The sequence below is a fragment of the Amblyraja radiata genome, chromosome X, assembly GCF_010909765.2.
Source record: "Amblyraja radiata isolate CabotCenter1 chromosome X, sAmbRad1.1.pri, whole genome shotgun sequence".
NCBI lineage: Eukaryota > Metazoa > Chordata > Chondrichthyes > Rajiformes > Rajidae > Amblyraja > Amblyraja radiata.
The window spans coordinates 4,481,804-4,495,927 of NC_045999.1; the positions used below are offsets into that span (position 1 = coordinate 4,481,804).

The 14,124-nt window shown below is 48.5% G+C and overlaps 1 protein-coding gene across 1 annotated transcript in view; it reads left to right on the forward strand.

Annotated features, from left to right (window-relative positions):
• Positions 1–14,124, forward strand: part of LOC116968172 (sorbitol dehydrogenase-like) — a 28,827-nt gene that overhangs the window by 8,314 nt on the left and 6,389 nt on the right. Inside the window, exons 4-6 of the mRNA XM_033014814.1 lie at positions 7,954–8,072; positions 11,040–11,105; positions 13,561–13,739. Coding sequence (XP_032870705.1) covers positions 7,954–8,072; positions 11,040–11,105; positions 13,561–13,739 — 364 coding nt within the window. The remainder of the gene's footprint in view (positions 1–7,953; positions 8,073–11,039; positions 11,106–13,560; positions 13,740–14,124) is intronic.

Here is a 14,124-nt window from a genome sequence, read left to right on the forward strand (position 1 = left end):
AGATAATTAACATCCACTCTATCCTGGCCTTTCATTATTCGGTGTGTTTCAAAGAGTCTGCCCTTCATCCTTCTAAAGTCCAGCGAGTACAGGCCCAGCACTGCCAAAAGTTCAAGTTGTTGCTATTACTTATTGTCCATGTGCAACTATCGTTTTCCATGTGTGCAAGTGCAGCCATGGTGCTTTTTTTTTTAAATTTCCAAAATAAAATAATATTCAGAACTGAAAATAGATACAATACAAAAAAACGGTGCACAAACTCTTCTGACATTCTCAGTGTCTATACATTTAATAGTGTCATACCCCAGGGGGAAGATGGTTTTGAAGAAGTCTATGAGAGGAAAAAGACCAAGTATTCAGAACTGGCAACTGAAGCTTCCCAGAATGTCTGGAAGACCAAGATCTTCCCTGTCGAAGTGGGGTGCAGGAGATTTGTTGCTACATCTATGACCAGGCTATTAAGGAAAATGGGGGCTAGGGGTCGCTCCCTCCAACCAGCAATCAAGTCATTATCAAATTCTGCAGAAAAAAAGCAGTAATTCGATTTGGATCAAAAGGAAAGATGACAATTGGGTTGCAAGATGAAGTCAGGAGGGTATGGAATTGAGGGGGGGGGGGGTAACTGGGACGGCAAGTAACACCGTTGAGCCCTCTGGAGATGTTGTGTGGGCTTATCAATGAAACATCAACGAGGAGGGTAGCCCACCTGATGACCCCGATGATGTACCTACCCTACCTTTCACCACTCCAATCCCACTGCAAGTAGCAAGAGTCCCGACTTATTACAGGGATTGAAACATTAAGTCCTATTAGCTCTACTACTACCACTCAGTAGTTTTAACACCCGTCTTTAAAACTAAACACACTTGCCATCCATGTGACCCCCTGGGGTGATATCCCTTCCCTTGTTTGAGGGGTGTTTGAGGGACATTCTGTGCCCCTCGGTGTCCTAGACTGTGGTCCTCCCCCACCGAGCCTTGGCGTTGGCTGCACCGAGCTTCATGGTGTCCCTCGGCACGTGCTCCGGCAGTCCGGAGCGGGCCAGTCGGCAACATTCCCCGACGGACATCTCGCTGTGCTGGGAGGGGAGTCCAAGTTCGGGCAGAGCAACAAGCATCTCACTAAGTTGGCGATCTTCCAGCAGCACTCGATGTCCATCTCCGCATGTGTTCCTGGGGATAGTCTGTAAATCAGAAAGTCCTCTGTTATGAGTTGTAGCCACAGTGCAGATAGGTAAAGAGTAGCCAGTTACAATGGTGGGAAGACTGAGATCTATCTGTTAGACCACGAGCAACCAACGTCTGTTTCACAACTTTCTCCAATGCAACACCTTATCATCTGTGCATATTTCAAGGAACAAGAGTCGAAACTTCCAGCTTTCGTTCACCACACCCACCTCCAAAATCAGGCTGAATTGGGTCTGGCCCAAAACGTCACCTATCCATGTTCTCCCGAGATGCTGCCTGCCCTGCTGTGTTACTCTAGCACTTTGTGCCATTTTGTGTAAACCTGGAAAAAAAAGAGAAAACCGAAGATCTCGGAGAAAATCCACACGGTCACGGGGGAGAACGTACAAACTCCGTACAGACAGCACCCGTAGTCGGGATCGAACCCGGGTCTCCGGCGCTGCTAGCGCTGTAACTATGTTTAGTAACCTACCCAAACAGCTAGTGTTTCAGATTTGGACATAAATCAGTTTCTTGTCAATCACCTTGTCCATTGAAGCTGCTGCCTCGCAGCTCCCGTGGCGCAGGTTCAGTTCTGAACGCGGGTGCTGTCTGTGTGAAGTTTGCATGTTCTCCTTGTGATCATGTGGGCTTACTCTGGCTGCTCAGGTGCCCTCCCAAAACCCCCTAAATGTGCAAGTTGGTAGGTTAACTGTATTTGCCCCAAGTATGTAGATGAGTAGTGGTAAATCTGCAGGGAGTTGATGGTATTACACAGAGACTGAAATGGTAAGATGGGCCAAGCACGGTGGCGCAGCGGTAGAGTTGCTGCCTCACGTTGCCAGGGACCCTGGTTCGATCCTGACTACGGGAGCTTGTCTGTACAGAATTTGTACAATCTCCTCGTGATCCGAGATCTTCGGTTTCCTCCCACACGCCAAAGTCGTTGCAGGGTTAGTAGGTGAATTGGCTTGGTATGAATGTAAAACTGCCCCCAGTGTGTGTTAGGGTGGGGATCGCCAGCCGTCGGGCCGAAAACAGCCAAAGAGGGGCTTGCGCCCGGCGTGTATCTCCAAAAAAAAAGACGAGTGACATTCCATGGTGTGGGAGTAATTTTAATGAGCTAAAGGACTCGTTTCCAGTTTGGATCTCAAGTCAAGTCATGTCATGTCGGTACACAAAAATGCTGGAGAAACTCAGCGGGTGCAGCAGCATCTATGGAGCGAAGGAAATAGGCGACGTTTCGGGACGAAACCCTTCTTCAGACTGAGTCATGTCATGTCGTCAGGTTTATTTGCCACATACACATACAAGATGTACAGTGGCGATGCCTGCAAAACAATAGAACAGAACCAGTACCGAACCAATATTTACATTAGAAAAAAGAAGATACAACAGTATTCACGCCCCGGTGAGATCAGAGTTTACTGTCCCGTCGGCCTGTAGGAAGAAACTCACCTCTCTGTTTTCTCAGCGTGACAGTGGACCATAGCAGCTGGAACAGTCCATTGCTGGGGTGGTAGGCGTCCTTCATGATCTTCCTGGCTCTGGATCTGCACCTCCTGGTCTATAGGTCCTGCAGGGGAGAGGGGGGCAAGTGTCGTTCCTATGGTGTTTCCGGCCGAACGCACCACTCTCTTCAGATCCTGCCAGTGATTTTCCTCTCTGCCTTCTGTGATTTTCACTGGAGTTTTAAGTGAGAAAAATGAAAGTTTTGGAAAATATTTCGAAAAACAAATGAACAGCTAAATACTCCAGGTAGAACTGGAACATTGCCAGCTTTCTTGTAATCATTTTGTCTCTTTTGATATTTCATGTATGTATACACTGTTAAACACACATTGCAGTGGCCACTGGAAATAATATGATGAAGCCTACCATTGCCTGGTCTTCAAGACCATCGTGAAATCCAATGTTTAGGAAGGAATATTCCATCGAAGTTTTATAATAGATTGTGGCTCATGATGAGAATGATTCCAATAATGTGTGGATTAGCATGTGATGAGTGTTTGATGGCACTGGGCCTCGACTCGCTGGAGTTTAGAAGGTTGAGGGGGAACCCCCACTGAAACCTACAGAATAATGAAAGGCTGAGATGAGGAGTGGATGAGGAGAGGATGTTTCCACTGGTGGGAGAGTCTGGGACCAGAGGTCACAGCCTCAGAATGAAAGGGGGGGGCGCTCTTTTAGAAAGGAGGTGAGGAGGAACATCTTTAATCTGAGGGCTGTGGAGGTCAAATCAGTGGATATTTGTAAGGTATAGATGGATAAATTCTTGATTATGGGAGAAGGCAGGAAAATGGGATTCGGAGGCCCATGATTGAATTTTGAAGTAGACTCGATGGGCCGAATGGCCTAATTCTACTCCTATAACTTGTGATATGGAGGGATATGGATTGCACGGAGGCACAGCGGTCATTAGTTTGACTGGCCATGTTCGATGTGGACATTGCAGGCCAAGGAGCTTAGCTGTTCCTGTACTCAATCATGGTCTATTTTGTAGTTCTGATGAAATAAAAGTGAATCAGGAGGGTAGAGCCCCCTCCATCAGGCTATCAGCAGGGAGCAGAGGCCACCCCCCCCGACTGAAGTCCCGTCACCCCTTTGCTCCACATGGAAAACAACTCCTAGCATCCATCCAGCCAACTGCCCATGGTCTGAGCTCCCCAGAGGAGCATGGGGTGGAAGCTCAACAGACTTGGTACTGGAGTTGGGCGTTTCAACGCCAGCGTGTGGAGATGGGGGCTCCACACAGAACAACAGACAGCCAACCATGTATGTCATCTCTGGGTGCCCGCTCTACCACCCACCAAATGGAGCTGTGTCAGGGCCTGGCAGACATTGACGTCAACAGAGACAACAACATGGCTGCTTAACACCCGGAGGTAGATTAAAAATGCTGGAGAAATTCAGCGGGTGCAGCAGCATCTATGGAGCGAAGGAAATAGGCAACGTTTCGGGACGAAACGTTGCCTATTTCCTTCGCTCCATAGAAACAGAAACATAGAAATTAGGTGCAGGAGCAGGCCATTCGGCCCTTCGAGCCTGCACCGACCGCCATTCAATATGATCATGGCTGATCATCCAACTCAGTATCCTGTACCTGCCTTCTCTCCATACCCTCTGATCCCCTTAGCCACAAGGGCCACATCTAACTCCCTCTTAAATATAGCCAATGAACTGGCCTCGACTACCCTCTGTGGCAGAGAGTTCCAAAGATTCACCACTCTCTGTGTGAAAAAAGTTCTTCTCATCTCGGTTTTAAAGGATTTCCCCCTTATCCTTAAACTGTGACCCCTTGTCCTGGACTTCCCCAACATCGGGAGCAATCTTCCTGCATCTAGCCTGTCCAACCCCTTAAGAATTTTGTAAGTTTCTATAAGATCCCCTCTCAATCTCCTAAGTTCTAGAGAGTATAAACCAAGTCTATCCAGTCTTTCTTCATAAGACAGTCCTGACATCCCAGGAATCAGTCTGGTGAACCTTCTCTGCACTCCCTCTATGGCAATAATGTCCTTCCTCAGATTTGGAGACCAAAACTGTATGCAATACTCCAGGTGTGGTCTCACCAAGACCCTGTACAACTGCAGTAGAACCTCCCTGCTCCTATACTCAAATCCTTTTGCTATGAAAGCTAACATACCATTCGCTTTCTTCACTGCCTGCTGCACCTGCATGCCCACTTTCAATGACTGGTGTACCATGACACCCAGATCTCGCTGCATCTCCCCTTTTCCTAGTCGGCCACCATTTAGATAATATGGTAGGCCACCATTTAGACATAGATGCTGCCACACCCGCTGAGTTTCTCCAGCATTTTTGTCTACCTTCGATTTTCCAGCATCTGCAGTTCCTTCTTGAACATTTTATCTGCTCAACACCCGGCTTGAGATCTAACTATTCCTTTGGTTTATTTATGTTTCATTCGCAAGAGGAAGAGGAAGAAGAGGAGATCGAAAAATAGTTTCCGAACCGGTTATATTCAATCTAATTTTGTAGGGAGCATATACCGTACATACCTCTGAAGAAACATCATTTCTCAATGTTATACCTCAGGCTAGACATCCACTTATCTGGAACTTCATGTCAGAAACACATGTCGCAATTTAGTGCATTCTGTAATATCCTTCCTTGTGTTACATGAAATATCTTTGGAATCGTGAACTTGGAACAAGATGTTCTGATAGTTGTCCACCTAAACAATGTGCCCTGAGTTGGCTTTGAACCTGTTGCATTGTTGAGCAGATAGGAATGCTGATTTTATCAGCAGAAGCCAAAGGTCTCTGGCGCTGGAAGGCAGCAACATCTACCGCTGCGCCACCGTGCCGCCCAAACCATACCTCTGTCTCAAAACACATTCAAAGTTTCTTCTCCGTCACTCTTTGAAGAAGAGTTATTATGACATTCTCATGTTTGATCCCGCGGGGCAACTTCTCATTCTTCTAAGCCGCCTACTCCGGCAGATAGACAAAATTCCCAGGGTGGACAAAAGTGCGGGAGAAACTCAGCGGGTGCAGCAGCATCTGTGGAGCGAAGGAAATAGGCAACGTTTCGGGCAAATCCCCAGACGGACTTCGCGCTCTGCTGGGAGACTTAACAGGTTCCGTGCAGACCAACGAGTGTCTTTCACTGAGTTGATGATCTTCCCGCTGCACTTGATGTCTGTCTCTGAATATTTTCACCCGTAAATCAGAGAGCCCTCTGTTGTAATAATAATAATAATATATTTTATTGTCATTGCACATAGGTGCAACGAGATTTGGGTATGCAGTTTCCATCTAACTTAAGTAACTACTAAAATTTAGATTTAGATACCCCGAGAACATGGTTTGTACAAAGAACATCACAACAGTAAAACCGTCAAAACAGACTAAAGTGCAGATGTGTTTGTGCAACGTGACCATCCGAGGGAGCCAGTCCGTGGGGGTGGGGGACACTCTCAGCAGGGGGAGTTTGTCCCGCTTAGCCTGCCGGCAACTGTCGGCAACTGGAACGGCGACTGCCAGTGGAACACACACACACAAATACATTGCTTCCTTCACCAGCCTGTTATGCAGGCAGGGGACAGGGCAAGCGGGGGGGGGGAGGGGGAGAAGGAGTGGTGACAACTTTTTAAGAAGCCAGAGATACACGGCTGTGAAGCTCGGCGGACATTTAACATTAACTACTATCGGTTATCCTTGGTTCTGAAAACTACTGCTTACCCTTTTTTTTCTCCCAATGACCCAATGAAATTCACCGGTCAGCACCGGCTACAACCTACGAGAACCTCCGAGAACCTTCGACCTCCTGGCGACCCACCCGCGGCTCGGGAATTCTCGCCACCCTCCATGGCGGCTTCATTCTAGTCGCTGCTAATTTTTCAACATGTTGAAACATTCACGGCGACCAACATGAAGCCGCCACTGGTTCCCAGAATGCGGGAACTCCTCACGGCCATGGAGGGCGAATCCCCGGCAACCACCCGCGAACATGTGGCGACCGCATAGTCGTCCAAAAAGTCGCCCAGGTGGGACAGGCCCATTACGGAGCTGTTCCAGATGAACCGCGAGAATTGACTCGCGCCTCATTCTCCAGACTCTCTTGGTAAATCACACTCGGTGAAGAGGTGGGCAGCCAATTCCTCTCCGCAGCAGCCGTCCCGAGGGCATCGTGCATTGGTAATACGATTCCATCTGTGCAGGGAGGATCTGACTGGGGGGAGAGCCTCTCTCACCAGGTCTTGGTGCGTGAGGTGGTGGTGCTTGTTGGTGAGTTCTGACTTTGAGGCAGTTCGCCAGACAATGCTGGGCATTCTGCTTAAAGTGCCCTTGGTGATTATTGTATCACCAATAATGGTGGTTATTTTGGTGATTATATGGTGATTATATGGTGATTATATGGTGATGAATAATATTATTATTATTGGTGATTATTTCGGCGACTGTCGGCATCATTGACTGACGGTACACAAAATTGCTGGAGAAACTCAGCGGGTGCAGCAGCATCTATGGAGCGAAGGAAATAGGCGACGTTTCGGGCCGAAACCCTTCTTCAGACTGATGGGGGGTGGGGGGCGGGGAGAAGAAAGGAAAAAGGAGGAGGAGGAGCCCGAGGGCTGAGGGAAAGAAAGGAAGGGGAGGAGACAGCAAGGGCTAACAGAATTGGGAGAATTCAATGTTCATGTCACCAGGATGCAGACTCCCCAAGCGGAATCTAGGGGCTGTTCCTCCAATTTCCGGTAGTGCTCACTCTGGCCATGGAGGAGGCCCAGGACAGAGAGGTCGGATGGGGAATGGGAGGGGGAGTTGAAGTGCTGAGCCACCGGGAGGTCAGATTGGTTATTGCGGACCGAGCGGAGGTGTTGGGCGAAACGATCGCCAAGCCTATGCTTGGTCTCACCGATGTAGATCAGCTGACATCTAGAGCAGCGGATGCAATAGATGAGGTTGGAGGAGGTGCAGGTGAACCTCTGTCACACCTGGAACGACTGCTTGGGTCCTTGGATGGAGTCGAGTATCAGATCACCGAAATTGACGCGCGTGACGAGGCATCACGCCACATATTTTTCGGAGACCATATACGTCAGTCAATGATGCCGGATCGACGCGCGGTGTTTTATTTCAAGTGTAACAACATTTTTTTCTGTGTCGCCGCTGGATTTTGAAACGTTCAAAATCTTTTGGCTACACCGATATGCCGAAAACATCAGCAAGTGGGACAGGCCCTTAAGGAACCACACACCACAGACAGGATCCATCGAGTCCTTATCCCACAGCGCTAATTGTCGTATGCTCTCTATTTTTAGACTCCCTGAATGTGTAACATTAGAAGAAGGTGCTTTAGTTGAGCCACTTTGTGTCGCACTACACGCCTGCCACAGAGGACGAGTAAAAGTGGGTCAGAAAGTTTTCATCTGCGGAGCTGGTAAGTGCCTGTTTTTTCCGCCAATATCATCTCCGAAGCCTTGCCCATGAATAACATGCCCCGTCCGGTAAAGACGATGAATAATCCTACTTATTGGAAGGATGTCAACAAAATAGAGAGAGTACAGAGGAGATTTACTAGAATGTTGCCTGGGTTTCAGCAACTAAGTTACAGAGAAAGGTTGAACAAGTTAGGTCTTTATTCTTTGTAGTGCAGAAGGTTAAGGGGGGACTTGATAGAGGTCTTTAAAATGATGAAGAGGGATAGACATGGATAAGCTTTTCCCACTGAGAGTAGGGAAGATTCAAACAAGAGGACATGACTTGAGAATTAAGGGACAGATGTTTAGGGGTAACATGAGGGGGAACTGAGGAAGGACATTATTGCCATAGAGGGAGTGCAGAGAAGGTTCACCAGACTGATTCCTGGGATGTCAGGACTGCCTTATGAAGAAAGACTGGATAGACTTGGTTTATAATCTCTAGAATTTAGGAGATTGAGAGGGGATCTTATAGAAACTTATAAAATTCTTAAGTGGTTGGACAGGCTAGATGCAGGAAGATTGCTCCCGATGTTGGGGAAGTCCAGGACAAGGGGTCACAGCTTAAGGATAAGGGGGAAATCCTTTAAAACCGAGATGAGAAGAACTTTTTTCACACAGAGTGGTGAATCTCTGGAACTCTCTGCCACAGAGGGTAGTCGAGGCCAGTTCATTGGCTATATTTAAGAGGGAGTTAGATGTGGCCCTTGTGGCTAAAGGGATCGGGGGTATGGAGAGAAGGCAGGTACAGGATACTGAGTTGGATGATCAGCCATTATCATATTGAATGGCGGTGCAGGCTCAAAGGGCCGAATGGCCTACTCCTGCACCTAATTTCTATGTTTCTATGTTTCTATGAACTTCTTTACTCAGAGAGTGGTAGCTGTGTGGAATCAGCTTCCAGTGAAGGTGGTGGAGGCAGGTTCGATTTTATCATTTAAAAATAAATTGGATAGGTATATGGACAGGAAAGGAATGGAGGGTTATGGTCTGAGTGCAGGTAGATGGGACTAGGGGAGAATACGTGTTCGGCACGGACTAGAAGGGCCGAGATGGCCTGTTTCCGTGCTGTAATTGGTATATGGTTAGAGGGTTACCCTGTACATTATGTAGCAGCCACTTAATAGTGAGAAATCTCCAATGGAATCACGTGCTTCTGACCCGTTCCCGCCACGACAAAGTCAGCTCACGGTTAGATTTGTTACTCATTATTTGCCCATTAATTCCTACTTAATCATCAGCAAATGCAATGGAATGCGTATGAGCTCTGAGGGCTAAAGGAATCAAGGGATATGGGGGGAAAAAGCAGGAACGGGGGTACTGATTGGGGATGATCAGCCATGATCATATTGAATGGCGCAGTGCTGGCTCGAAGGGCCGAATGGCCTACTCCTGCACCTATTTTCTATGTTTAAGAAGGAACTGCAGATGCTGGAAAATCGAAGGTACGCAAAAATGCTGGAGAAACTCAGTGGGTGCAGCAGCATCTATGGAGCGAAGGAAATAGGCAACGTTTCGGGCCGAAACCCTGAAGGAAATAGGCAACGTTTCAGGCCGAAACCCTGAAGGAAATAGGCAACGTTTCGGGCTGAAACCCTGAAGGAAATAGGCAACGTTTCGGGCCGAAACCCTGAAGGAAATAGGCAACGTTTCAGGCCGAAACCTTGAAGGAAATAGGCAACGTTTCGGGCTGAAACCCTGAAGGAAATAGGCAACGTTTCGGGTCGAAACCCTTCCGGGTTTCGACCCGAAACGTTGCCTATTTCCTTCAGGGTTTCGACCCCGAAACGTCACCCATTCCTTCGCTCCATAGATGCTGCTGCACCCCGCTGAGTTTCTCCAGCATTTTTGTGTACCTTCGATGTCCCAGCATCTGCAGTTCCTTCTTAAACATAGAAAATAGGTGCAGGAGCACCTATTTTCTATGTTTCTATGTTAATCTGTGAGTGGTTGCGTTTGCAGGCCTGTTAATGTGTAAGTGAAGCAGCCCAGTAACTTGGCCCCTCATGCATGTCCCCGGGCCATCGTGCTTTCCGACGCTGGTTCCGATGTCGGTCCCTAAGACGAATAAACGCTGCCGACTCCCTGACTCGATCCTTGACCATGGTTCGGCTCAGTGTGTCGGGCACTCACAACCCAGGCTGCAGACAGTAGCACTGGGGATCCTTCACCAGGAAGCCTCTGTCTACAGCTGTGCACTGAGAAGACGCGAGCCCTCATGTGGAGAGCCCCATTGCAACCACTGCAACCTTGCATTCCACTGCATATGGGTGGTGATTGCACACATGTGCTGGCTCAGGAACCCTTAAAATATCCAGATCATAAACTGTCCATTTACAGGCATCCATTGCCAAATGCAATCTGAAGAATTTAAGAAGGAACTGTGCAGATGCTGGAAAATCGAAGGTACACAAAAATGCTGGAGAGACTCAGCGGGTGCAGCAGCATCTATGGAGCGGAGGATATAGGCAACGTTTCGGGCCGAAACCCTTCAAACTTCAGACTGAAGAAGGGTTTCGGCCCGAAAAGTTGCCCATTTCCTTCGCCCCATAGATGCTGCTGCACCCGCTGAGTTTCTCCAGCATTTTTGTGTACCTGCGATCTGAAGAAGGGTCCTGATCAATAACGTCACCGATCCAAGTTCTCCAGAGGTGTGTCGCCTGGCCCACTGAGTTACTCCAGCACTCTTGTTTCCTCTTGTATTTCTATGACCTCTTCAGGTCACATGGAGTCGATATCCATATGATCGAGAGAGAAAATGATATAAATGCAAACGGAGACACAGAATGCTGGAGTAACTCAGTGGGCCAGGCGGCACCTCTGGAGAACGTGGATGGGCGACGTTACTGAGCGCATTTGGAAATGGATGTAAAGTAGGAAGTAAAACTCCATGTCTTTCTAACAAATGTTTTCTTTAATCTGTAAAGGACCAATTGGCCTGATGACTCTTCTTGCTTGCAAGGCCATAGGAGTGACTCTGACTGTAGTATGTGGTAAGTGTTTACAGAATACATTCCGAACCTGAATGAGTTATTTTTCCATTGCAATTGAGTGCGTTGTTTTTGTAACCGCGACCTCTCTTCCACTGGACCCCGAGGTGTTGATGGGCTCCCGTGCTCCGTATTCGTTAGCCCTGTCAAAAGTATTCCCGGGTATTCCCAGCTCTGCATGGGAGTCCCATCACTAACTCCACCCACCGCAGCGTACGAGGGGTTGCTGGTTGTCAAGGGACAACTTAGTTTGGGGAAACAACTGCTGGTCTTGCCAAGGGCTATTTCCTTCCCATCAAACGGATTAAATCTCCGAGGTTGAGGAATGTGTACACTGGAATGTGACTCGATGGCATCCACATTCTGAGTGACTCGTCGCTTAATTGCTGGTAGGAGCGACATGCAGGGGTGATCGAGGCTGGAGTCATTCAGCATGGAAACAGGCTCTTCAGCCCAACTCAGTCTTGCCCACCAACGTGCCCATCTACACTAGTCTGCGTTTGACCCATATAGAAACATAGAAAATAGGTGCAGGAGGAGGCCATTCGGCCCTTCGAGCCTGCACCGCCATTCACTATGGTCATGGCTGATCATCCAACTCAGTATCCCATCCCTGCCTTCTCTCCATACCCCCTGATCCCTTTAGCCACAAGGGCCACATCTAACTCCCTCTTAAATATAGCCAATGAACTGTGGCCTCAACTACCTTCTGTGGCAGAGAATTCCACAGATTCACCACTCTCTGTTGTATCCTTCTAAACCTTTCCGATCAACCTTGCCTGCCTGTGCACATGTCTTCATCACCTTGTCTACCTGCCACTTTATAGACAATAGACAATAGGCGCAGGAGTAGGCTGATCATCCCCAATCCAGTACAGGTCTGGATTGTGAAGAGAGGCACAGTCCACAAATCCTGAGAAAGGTCAAACATTAGCTGCAGATGCCGGAAAAATCAAAGGTAGGCAAAAATGCTGGAGAAACTCAGCGGGGTGAGGCAGCATCTATGGAGCGAAGGGTCTCGACCCGAAACGTCACCTATTCCTTCACTCCATAGATGCTTCCTGGTCTCGACCCGAAACGTCACCTATTCCTTCCCTCCATAGATGCTTCCTGGTCTCAACCCGAAACGTCACCTATTCCTTCGCTCCATAGATGCTGCCTCACCCGCTGAGTTTCTCTAGCATTTTTGTCTACCTTAAAGGGCTTGTCCCACATTTGCCCGTCATTTATGCAACATTGTTTACGCGTGCATTACGCGCGCGTGGTGGCATAGGCAGTGACGCACGCTCACGCCCGGCGCCCGGCGCCCCAGGATTTCTGAGATCCGCAAAATCTTCGCTCTCCACCTGCGTGAGACGCGCAAACGGCGCCCGAGTGGGACAGGCCCTTAATGATGCACCCCTGGTGTCTTAACCGCATTAAGAGTTCCACGTTGTTTTCCTACATTAGAGTTTCACTTCACCCCATTAACAAATGCATCGTGTTTATTACAAAATTAATTAATAAGAACTGCTTAAGAAATAAATGGGCAATTGGATTTACAAGTGATGGGTTGGTGGGATAGTTTGGTAGAACATAGAATGGTGCAGGACAAGAAAATGTCCCTGAAGCCACAATGCTGTACATGGTGCCAAGACCATCATCTATCTACCCGCACATAGCCCACATCCCCTCATTCCCTGCATATCATAGGGTCATACATGGTGGAAACACGACCAAATTGCCCCATCTACACTGGTCGAACCCTAACCGACCTCCCTATTTCTTTATATCCCTATCCCAAGTCTCCTAAATGCCACGATCGCATTTGCCTCTGTCACCATCTCCAGTCACACAAACCACCCTCTGTGTAGAAAAAACCTTGCCCCACACATCTCCTTTGACAGCATGTCCCGACAGCAGATGACCAGAAGCTTAGGTTGTGAGACGTGTTTTTAACGGAAGGAGGAAGATGCATGGTAGAATTAGAACATAGAACATGGGGGACAGTACAGCCGAGGAACAGGCCCTTCGGCCCACAATGTTTGTGCTGAACATGATGCCCAGCTAAACTGATCTCATCGGGCCTGTATGTCCTGCATTTCCACATGCCCCAAACGCCGCAAACGCCACTATTGTATCTGCCTCCACCTCCACCACTGGCAATGCGTTTGCGTTCCAGGCCCCACCACTCTCTGTGTAAATAAACCTGCCCCACATGTGTCTCCGTTCAACTTTCCCGCTCTCACTTTATAGCTGTGTCCTCCAGTGTTGGGCTTGTCCACCCTGGGACAAAGGGTTCTGACCGTCTTCCCAATGTATGTCTCTGATAATTCAATGTAGTTGCATGGGGATGGCAGGGAGAGATGTGGGAGGGATGTGCGGAAACCAGTCATTGAGGGACGGGATGCTCTCACAACCTTGTTCCCAATGGAGATACGGGAAGGATGTATTTCTTAATCTCGTTGCCCTCTTGCAGATTTGTGTCAGGACCGTTTGGAAAAGGCAAAATGCTTGGGAGCCACCATTGTCTTGAAAGTGGATAAGTGCACGTGCCCTATGGAGTTGGCCCAGAAAGTAAAGTCCTCTCTCTGCGCCATGCCTGACGTGTGCATTGACTGCACTGGGGCTGATACCTGCATCCAGGCTGGTGTCTATGTAAGTCTCTGGCTTCACAACTGTAGGGATCGTTCAATCGTTCGGGACGACAGATGGCACAATGGGCTAAGTGTTCGGCTGGCAACCGGAAGGTAGCCGGTTCGAATCCCGCTTGGAGTGCATACTGTCGTTGTGTCCTTGGGCAAGACACTTCACCCACCTTTGCCTGTGTGTGAATGTGTGTGAATGTGTGTGAGTGATTGGTGGTGGTCGGAGGGGCCGTAGGCGCAGATTGGCAGCCACGCTTCCGTCAGTCTGCCCCAGGGCAGCTGTGGCTACAGAAGTAGCTTACCACCACCGAGTGTGACTGAGGAGTGAATGAATAATGCGATGTAAAGCGCCTTGAGTATTAGAAAGGCGCTATATAAATCCCATCCATTATTAT